The 10,398-nt window shown below is 43.1% G+C and overlaps 2 protein-coding genes across 2 annotated transcripts; both read right to left on the reverse strand.

Annotated features, from left to right (window-relative positions):
• Positions 1–1,771: 1,771 nt before the first annotated feature.
• Positions 1,772–3,160, reverse strand: LOC122055409 (protein IRX15-LIKE-like). Its single transcript, XM_042616839.1, has one exon. It carries the CDS (start codon positions 2,949–2,951, stop codon positions 1,932–1,934), a length of 1,020 nt encoding a protein of 339 aa, XP_042472773.1. The 5' UTR covers positions 2,952–3,160; the 3' UTR covers positions 1,772–1,931.
• Positions 3,161–5,201: 2,041 nt separating this feature from the next.
• On the reverse strand, positions 5,202–8,682 carry LOC122055408 (probable inactive receptor kinase At5g67200). The gene is made up of 2 exons (XM_042616838.1): positions 7,059–8,682; positions 5,202–6,037 (listed from the first exon to the last, which is right to left on the reverse strand). The coding sequence occupies exons 1-2, from the start codon at positions 8,521–8,523 to the stop codon at positions 5,487–5,489; spliced, it is 2,016 nt and encodes a 671-aa protein (XP_042472772.1). The 5' UTR covers positions 8,524–8,682; the 3' UTR covers positions 5,202–5,486.
• Positions 8,683–10,398: the final 1,716 nt, after the last annotated feature.

Consider the following 10,398-nt stretch of genomic DNA (forward strand, 5'->3'; position numbering starts at 1 on the left):
ACCAGTCAAAGACAGCGGAGAGTGTCACGTCCCCAACGTCCGTCGATTCAGCGCTCGAACAGGATCATTATGCATTTTGGATAGAGAAGTTGGTGTGGATGGTCTTAGATATGGATCACTATTTACCTAAATTGGATTTTCGTTAATAATCTGGACGGATAAAATGAATTGTATTATAAATTTATAAAAAATTAAAATTTCTTATAATATTTAAATATATAAGTTGATATAATTTTTTAATTATATTTTGGTAAGAATTACTCATTTTTAAGTGAAAATTGAATTTTTTGTTCATTCGCAGTAAAATGTCAACCGGTATCGAAGTAAGTAGATAAAAGTAGTGCATCAAATTAAAAATATTTTATTAAGATTTTTTGATTTTTTAGTTAAATTTGTATGTGTCTAAAAACTAACACAATTAGGGTCGATTAATAATTAATGGATCAAACCAATTAAATCAAAATTAAATAAACAATTTATTTTAATAAATCCATCAAATTTCACCATTAAATGGTACAAAATGAACTAATAAAAAATCAATTAATTTGATTGGTCTTTTTGAAAGTTTATTGACAATTGGGATTTTAAGAAAATTTAAAAAATACCGATCCAACAACGTTAATATCGTTAGTTTTATCACTTTAATTAATTTTTAAATTTTAAAATAAAGATCAAATCAAATAAATCAAACTTTTTGTTTAAAAAAAAAATCCAAATTAACCAAATTAAAATTTCGAATTCCATCCTTTTATTAGTTAATTTGGTTTAACTTATTTTTACTCGCCCAAATATAACTAATTCTTCCTCAGCAGGAGAAATATTAAAAACTTAAAATAATAATGTAGAAATAAATATTATATATCTATAAAATTAATTTATGATTATTTCTTGAGTGTATTATATGGGTAATAATTTTATTATTTTCTTATGTCTATGAAATATTTGATAAGTAAAAGATTTATAAGAATAAAAAATGATTTTATTTTTAGATTCTATTCAAAACACCTTATACTAATCGATATATCTTTTCCTTATACACCATGATATATGTTTTCAATATGAAACCCAACAAATTTCACATTTTAATGCAGAAATCCTAACCTAATCCACTTCTTTGGTGCATAACATTTGTATTTTTTTTTCTCCTTTTCTGTTATTATTCACTAAAAGACATTCAATAATTGTCCTCATGCTCTCTACCTTAGATATTTATTCCTAGCACAAAAGAACACCACTAGTAAACCTTTAGAATTTAGGCACAATCCAACCAAGAAACCAGAGGTCAAGTTCACATGAGCATGATTTGACACATTTAGGTGAGACATTATATAGGAAATGGACCAATTCCACATCATCACTTAAGTTCAAAGGATCCTAATAAATTAGGCACCATCGCCGAATAGACAACCTAACTTATTCGACTCAAATCAAATTTCCATTGTAATTTCACACACTTTTTTCTTCTTTTTTGTTTTTTTTTCCATTTTTTTTATAAAATAAAAAGTATTTTTCCACCATTGAAAACACACATACAAATAATTTTGATGGGCACGTTTCTTTCCTAATTATCAATAATACATTCAATTATTGGAATTTGTTGCATTGGTTGTATGCTACAATAATAGAGTGGATTTGGTTAAATAAATTAAATTCTTAGAATTTAACCCAAAATAAAATAAAGAAATAAAGAAATTTACTTATTTCTATTATTATTATTTTCACTTGATAACATATTCAATTAAATAAGTAGTTTAGTTAGGGCTCCAATGTGTCCATCTATCGTCGTCAGCTTATTGTTTATTTATTATCATCAAAGTAAACACCAAAATTAAGGACGGAAATTAGAGAATGAAAGAAAAAAAATACTAAAAATAAAATATTAAAAAATTATTTTCTATATTTTCATAATTATGCCCCTTTTTTTTTTTTTTTTACGGTTGACCCGCCTTGCTGCCGCCGGCCGGCGAAGAGGAGGAACTGGCGGTGGTTCGGTTGGTGCAGAAATCGTCGGCAGGGCCTCGACGGATGACGAAGTGGCCGAGGGTGGTGGTTCCGCCCAGTTGATTCTCCGTGCAGAGGAACTCCGCGCTGCAGATCCTCTCCACCTCGCGGTTGTAGTCGTGCACCAACACGTCCACTTGGCCGCCTCGCCGGCCTACTGACCTCGCCATGACCGCTGCGGTGTAGATGGCTGCCATCCTCCCTGGATCGCGGGCGGCGTATCCCTTGGGCCCGTCGACGATGACGACGTCCCAAGCGACGTCGTAGAGCCGGTTGGGGAGGTCGTTGACGGCGAGGCGGCAGTCGGAGAAGAGCAAGTTCTGCACCGGGCGGCACTCCCCGCGGCGCATCTGGCGGGAGGCGGCGATGAGCTCCCGCAGGTCGCCGACCTTGGTGGCGTAAGACACCTCATAGCCTTCCAGCCCCGGGTTGCGCCCCTCCACGTGCGCGATGTAGTACTCGTTCTCGTCCACGAACACGGTGCGCCCCCCGGCGTTGAGCGCCCGCCACAGCGGCGTCTCGTGGCTCAAACCGAACACGAGGAGGTTGCAGGGCGACCGCCTGCGGAGCACCCCGGCGATCGCGCGGAGGTCAGTCTCCCGCATCTTCCCGCTCGAGTTGGAGGAAGCAGCATAATTGACGAGCGTATCGAAAACCAGCGCCGGGAGCGGGGCCTCAGCCGGCGGCGCCTCTGCAGGGGGCGCCTCGTCAGAAACAGAGGAAGAGAAGCGCAGCACGCGTGGTCCCGCGACGGCGGTGGTGGTGAAGAGGGTGAGCAGGGAGGCGAGGGAAAGAAAGGATAGGAAGGCGATAAGCCAAATCCGGTGGTGGTGGGAGACCAAAATGGAGATGGAAGGCGCAGCGGCTCCATTTCCTCCTCCTCCTCCTTGCTGCTTGTTGAGAGACGAAGGCTGTAAAAAAACCAACTTTGTGCTGCTAATTCCCTTCATGATGTTGCAGAACAGAGGATCAACTCTGAAAGTTGAAAATTTTATTGCTGCGAGAGTAGGAAGAAGGGAGGAGAAAAGAGTTGTGAGGGATGGAGTAGGGGTGCTAAATTATATATTAATCATGACTTTGTTCTTACTCATTTGTTGGTGGTTTGATTAATCAAAAGAGGAGTTAAAGTTGCAATATGGAACAGAGGAAAGAGCTGAACTGTTGCTGTTGGTGTTGGATTATTGATGCACAATGGCAATTGTGGACATTGACCAGAAGAATTCTTTCCCTCCAACTCCATTCCTCTCCTCTGAGGTAAACAATCAATAGGATGTGTGAGTGTAAACATCACACTGCACTTTGATTAAACTCCAAGGCTACTACTACCTGACCTGGTGTTTGTTGCTCAATCACAGAAACTTCTACTGCAAATGAACATGAATTGTTGATCCACTTTTACAACACAGTGAAGTTCTATCAAATCAATCTGTGATTGTTCTGTACCAGATGATGCTGTTTATTTCTTTCTTTACTAACTTGCTTTCTTCAAGTTCTAATCGCGTTAGGTACAGCCACAGCTCACTTTTTGCCTCAAATTTGGTGCAACAGCACATGTTAAGCAACCTTTTTACTCAACACCAAGCATTTAAATTTCAGAAAAGGACTGTTTGCCTTTTTAAAGTCTCAGCATTTGGCCATGAAATGTTCTGGACTTCTGCATACAGCAGATTAAGAGATTACATGCAAATTATAAGTTGAATTTTGCTGCTAAGTATTATTTCTCCGTGACTTGTGATTCCGTCCGGAAGCTGAGTCGGATGAAGATGATCGTGATATCGTCGGTGTTGATGGAAAGTTGTTGAGCCTCTTAGATGACCTGGCAATCCGTCGAAAAGCTCCCACAGGCGGATGACGACGGGGGATGACGAAGCTACTAGTCCTGCGCACACTCAGACGAATCCCACCTCACATTAGAGGTCAGAAATCAGGGAAAAAATCCCCGGGTCAGGCCCTCCGACGCTCAAGTCAGGTACTTTTTCCCAAGAAGTACAGAGAAAAGTAAAGACGAGTGAGAAATGACGAGTCTACGTACCTGCGTAAGGGACAAAACATTCCTTTTTATACTGCAACGGATGCTTTTGGAATCTGTCTAGTGTCAGGGAATGTCAGATGTCAGACTTTGTCTGACGGTGGATAACACGTGACCTCTTCCTATAGGTCTAGGAAAGAATCAAAGTGCTGTGAGCACCCGACCATTGGCATATTCTCAGACAGGCAATGATTATTCCCTGACATGTGGTTACGATTCCTTGGCATACTTGTCGTGTAACGCCCGACCCCCTTATTCCATTGCTCTTGTATCAGCTCTTCATACTTGCTGTTCCCGACCTGTGGACATATACTCGTAGTTATCCTATGTTTGTTGCTTCACGCGTCTAGACCTGAATCCCGACCTAGATCCTGACCTATATGTCTCAGTCTGCCTCTGGTTGTCCTGAATCCCGACCTATTTCCCAACCTGTATCTGTATCTCGACCTATATGCCTCAGTCTGTTTCCGTTTATCCTGGATTCCGACTTGTATCTGTCAGTCTGCTTCTGCTTGTCCTGAGTCCCAGCCTGTTTCCCGACCTGTATATGTATCCTGACCTGTACGTTTATCACGTTTGCCCACGCATCTTGTTTCGTAAGGCTAGAAGTCCCGATCTGTATCCTTGGTTGGCACAGTCTCGACCTGTATGCTTGTCCATGCATCTACCGTCACAAGGCTAGAAGTCCCGACCTGTATCCTTGGTTGGCACAGTCCCGACCTGTATGCCTGGTTGGCACAATCCCGACCTGTATCTGAGTCCTTACTCGACACAGGTCCAGCCTTAAGACGTCATTCGTGTCTGACTCAGCCTATTTTACAATTGGACCCCTTGAACTACAAGTAGGCCGGCTGCTAGGCCAGTCTTTAGAAACCACCCCCCCCCCTAACTTAAGACCTTTATGTAAGTGTGACTTCTGACCGCCACGTAAGTTTGACTTCTAACCACCACTTCAACTTGACTTTTGACCATCCTGTGATCTTGAATTCCGATCACATCATCTTACCGACCCCACAATCATATATCATATCAACTTGTTTAGTACTTCGGTTCAGATACATCATATCAACTTGTTTAGTACTTCGGTTCAGATACATCATATCAACTTGTTTAGTACTTCGGTTCAGGTCTTAATCTTGGTCTTCTCTCTGTTTCTTGTTGAGATGCAGCATCACACCAAACGACAATAATCATAGGCCAAATTATAGCTTAACAATACAAATTACAATAACCTAACTAAGCACTTTTTTAATCAGGAAAAATAATAATAAAACAATAAAAAAAAAACAAGTCCCTAGTAAACACCAAGCATGGCTCAATTTGAGGCACTTTTCTTTTGGACTAGTAAGCATATTGCTGAGCCATTGACTTATAGACAAGCTAAAACATCCTCTTCTATAGAGGGCCAATGCTACATTGAGGTAGAAGTAGGAGGAAGATAACAGCTAAGACGGAGCTACGATAAGCGCGTTGAATCATTGTTGTCTCCCGGCTCAAGCTCCTTCACTTCCTGGATCATCTTCAGCACCTGCCAAGCAGTTGGCCTGCATTTCGGCGAAGAGTGCAGGCAGGCAGCGGCAATGTCGATTATCATCTCGAGGTGTTCATTGCTCGCTCCATCTTCTCTTACTGAATGAACCCAAACTAGGAGGTCTGATGGTATGAGTACTGGATGATGCACTGGGGGCTTCCCTGTGAGGAGTTCCAACAGTAGCACACCAAAAGCATAGATATCTGAACTTGGGGTCAGCTGCTGATCGGATACTCGAGTTTCGGGTGCCCTATATCCTGAGGCATTCTGATTGTCCGATGGTTCTAAGAGAAATGAGAGACAATTGTCGGTCAGGCGGGCCTCAAAATCGGATCCAAGAAGAACATTGGTGGACTTGATGTTGCCGTGAACCAAATGAGAAGCTTGATGGATGTACGCGAGGCCCTGCACCACATCGTCTGCTATCTTTAAGCATGAAGTCCAGTGCAAAGGCTTGGCCTTTGTGGATCTTGAACCTGTGATCATGGTCAAAACTTTCAGCCATTCGAGAAGACGATAAGACTCCAAATAGATAATCACATAAGCTACATAGAAATGCAACAATAGTCTAGCTTGAATACCGGCAAAACTGAGTGTATATACATACGAGTGGAGGTAGTCGAGGTGGATGCACAATCCAAGTAACGAAACCTAACAACATATCGCGCATTGTCTCAATAATCCAACAAATAAGAATTCGAGGTGGTATCCATCAAATCTATATATATATTCTACATATTTCCTCAGTAAACTTTGAGGACTCAGTAGGTAGGTTGTCAAATGTTGTGACTCAATCTAACAAAGAAGCTTCATAAGTTAGCAAGTGGAAAGCAGAATAGAGAAAGATCACATCATGTGCATATTGGTTTAAGTTGCTCATGTTCCCAAACTCATCCTTGTCGATCATTGTTTGCATTTATCTATTTCGATTTCTCACTTCAATTGCTAATGTTTCATTATTGCTAGAAATGTTACTCTTACCTTTATGAATAATTGACTGATTAAACGAACTTTAGACACCGACAGTTTTTGTAACCCCAACTAAGGATGGGACACTCTACCTATAAAGATCGGGCAATTTAGACTTAGCAAACAATTTTTTATTTGAATTAGAAGGGTTAATCTCCTCTCAATTTTGCTGAGATTATATTCATGATTGATAACATAATTAAGAAATTTGTTCATAAAGTAAACTTGTAAGTTCATGCTTCAGTGGCATCTGGTTGTTCATAAAACTTATGATAACTTCCTTGTTTGTGTTAGCCAATTTGTAAGTTTACAAGAAATAAGAATTTTCTAACATGGAATTCATAGGAGAGGAGAAGAAAGAGGAAAATTATAGAGGAAGAAGTAATTTGTTTTAGTTCAATTCCTCTATTGTTGTATGGAAGGAAATGAAACTTAAACATCTAACAAAGATCATAATAGTTACTTCATCATCTTCCATTTTTGAAGATTGTAATCTGAAATAGCAAATTGAGAGTGATTGGATGATACCATGAATGAGGGAGTGAAGGCTTCCATTTGGCAGGTAATCATACACCAGCATCCTCTCTTCCTCGGCCCGGAAGTATGCCCGGAGAGGCACCAAGTTGGGGTGGCGCAGCCTCCCCACATTGTCCATGTGCCGCTCGAACAGGTCCTTGGAAGCCGCCGCCAACTTCCTCTTGTCCAGCCTCTTCACGGTCACAGCCAGCTTGCCGCCGCTGAGCGCCGCCTTGTAGGTGGACCCAAGGCTCCCCCTACCCAGCATCTCCGCCGACGCCCGCATCAGCTGCTCCAACGTGCACGCCGGCGCCTCGCCGGCGCAGAACACCAAGCTCCCGGCTTTCCCCATCTTCCTCACCCTCTCCTCCGAGACCGCCGTCGCCATGGCCGCCGCCGCCTCCAGCTCCCTGCTCATGTTCTCGATCTCCTCGCTGTAGCTCTCCACGTTGATCTCCGTGGCGCTGGCGGCGCTGTTGGTGGGGTCCTTGGCGGACGTCAGCAACTCTGCTTCCTGATGAAGCCGCATCCGCCTTCGCCTCTTCTTGATGGCTAAGGAGACGGCCAAGATTCCGATGAGGGCGATGGAGCCGGCCAAGAACCCGATTGCAGCGGCGGTCTTCGCGTGGGACGCCGCCGGCGCCAGCGGAGTGGAGAAGGGGAGAGGCGAGGCGGCGGCCTGTCGCGCCGCCTCGGCGACGATGGGCGCGGGAGCAGGCGGAGAGCCGCCATTGCCTCCGCTGGGGAAGAAGGGGGTGGAGATGCATTCCATGCGGACAATAGCACCGCAGAGGCCAGGGTTACCGACGAAGGCGGAGGGGTCGAACGAGGCCAGCACTGCTGTCACCGGGACAGCACCGGAGAGGTTGTTTTCCGAGACGTTGAAATCCTTGAGGGAGCTCTGGCCAAAGGGCGGAAGCGGGCCGTCGAACCTGTTGGCCTGGAGGCGGAGCGAGACGAGGCCGTCGAAATCGGCGAGCGCGGGCGGGATCTCGCCGGAGAGGCGGTTGTGTGAGAGGCCGAGGTAGCGAAGGCCTTTAAGGGAGAGGACAGCAGAGGGGAAAGGGCCGGCGAAGATGTTGCCATCAAGCAAGAGCGAGTCAAGGAGGGTAAGTCGGGAGAGATCGGCGGGAAGGGGGCCAGCAAGGGCATTGAGGCGGAGGCTGAGGAGGCGGAGTTGGTCGAGGCGGCCAAGAGTGCCCTTGGGGAAGGTACCGGCGAGGCCTGCGGAGTCGAGGAGGAGTCGGATGACGCGTCCGTTGGCCGAGCAGGAAACACCGGGCCAGATGCAGTGGGTGGAGTTGCGGGAGAATGAAAGGCGGCCGCGGGAATCAGCGGCGGCCTTGAAAGCGAGCAGCGCCGCCGCGTCGCTCGACGGCGAGGCAGAGACTACTACTACATCCGAAGACAAGCCGCCATCAACGACTACCAGTAACAGCGACAGCAAGCAATGTAAGCGTTGCCGCTGCATTATCATGGATGAAAAGCATCCAAGCTCGTTTTTTTATCTGCTCTTCCTTCTTCAATCTACCTACTTCACTGCTCTTGTTCTTCTCCGAGAGAAAGGATCGTGGAATCTCTCAATCAATGGCGATGCTGATGAAGAACAAGAGGACAAAAGAAGGCAAGCCGCAAGCGAGCGGGGACATGTTATCACGTGATGATGCGTGGACGGAGGAGCAAGAAGAGAAGCCAAGACAGCGTTCAGCCAGCAGTGACAGGGGAGATAATAATGGCGATGGTATCGAGGAACAGCAAATCAAAAGAGAGAGTTAGCAAATATCAGCAGATCAGATCTGGTGTGTCCAAGCTGGCACGCGATGGAGCCTAGCGGCAGGAGGAAATATACTAAGGATCGCCTGCGTCTTCCAAGACAGGAACCAGTGAACTATGCTCCTAACCCCCCAAACCAATGCAACTTACAAGTAAATGGACTCATTCGATAAGATAAATTATTTTTTAAAATATATATTAACAAATTTTTTAATGATCAAAGACAGTAAAATCACAGAAGTAGATTTGAGTGGGTCCCATGATAAAAACTGCATTGGGAAATGATGACCACATCTGTTGACACAATGTTAAAGTTTAAAGAGAGGCTCAGACAGATAGATTTGATTGGACAATCATCGATAGTCTCAATGATTAATTAGCATGTCCATTTTATTCAGGATTTTCTCTCAAGTGGTCGCCTTGGTCATGTAGGACTTGTTATCTCTGTGACTGGCCAGTGGCTACCCAAGCTTCATTGCCTTGGTTGGCAGCCTAAGCTTCTTTGTAGGTACTTTTCTTCGTTGAATCTACTATGCTTGCTTGCTGCAGTGTCTCTGTGTCTGGCCAGTGGCAACCCAAGCTTGGATCTTCTTAACACAAAGTATTAGATTCTTGAGTGTGTGCAATTCAGTGAGGCTTCATAAATATATAGAAGTTTCCATTTCATATGAAGCAAATACCAGAGAGGTTAGTCTTGTTTTTTGACCCATGAACTTGCTCTATAAGATCCCAACTTCCTTCATTGGTTTTTTCCTTCATTGGTTTTTTCCTTCATTGGTTGTTCTGATCAAGCTTGTTCTGATCTTAACTTCCTTCATTGGTTTTTTCCTTTGGCATATTTGGTTTTATCTAAATGGATTATGTTAAGAAAATTTGCGGCTACATTGGCAAGCAAGTCATAAACTTTACTGCAGGTTTTCTCCAGCACAAACACTTTAGTAATCCCTTATATATTCATGGACACTTGTGTAGGTTTCAAGTTGTGTAAGTCCCAACTACATGTCTCAACAGTTTGACATTAATGAAAAATGAGAGCCATTAACATTGATTGGTTAATAGTGGTATTAAATATGCTTATGTACATTATTATTATTTTTTAGCAATTTAGTTCGCTTTATTTGTTATTCAATTATTTATTGATCTCTTTTCTTAACAGGTTCACTACAACTTCAAATCAATGGATTAGATCCTTTTTCTAACTGTGAGTATAATGGATAGATTATTGGGAAAGCAACCTTTTGTTAGAAAGAAGCTTCAATTAATATATGTATTGTATTTGTAGCTAACCGGTACTAGGATTTTGTTTTAAAAAAGACTTTGTCAGTTCAAAAGCTTTGTGTGTAGCTAATTTTGGATGTAAAATATTTATCATCGGTATTATATTTCACGTGGATCTAGAAAAAGACTTATATAAGGTTTTAGATAAAATTTATAGGAATTAGAAAATTGAGACAAAGTTCTAGGCTTCCTCTTTTATTTAAAATCTTATCTTCAAAAATCTCACCCCTTGATGGGTTGCCGTCGGCTCTAAGGAGCTTCCCCCTCCCTATTGTTCTCCACTGATTCTAAAGCTTCAAGA

Source organism: Zingiber officinale, chromosome 3B (assembly GCF_018446385.1).
Source record: "Zingiber officinale cultivar Zhangliang chromosome 3B, Zo_v1.1, whole genome shotgun sequence".
Lineage (NCBI taxonomy): Eukaryota > Viridiplantae > Streptophyta > Magnoliopsida > Zingiberales > Zingiberaceae > Zingiber > Zingiber officinale.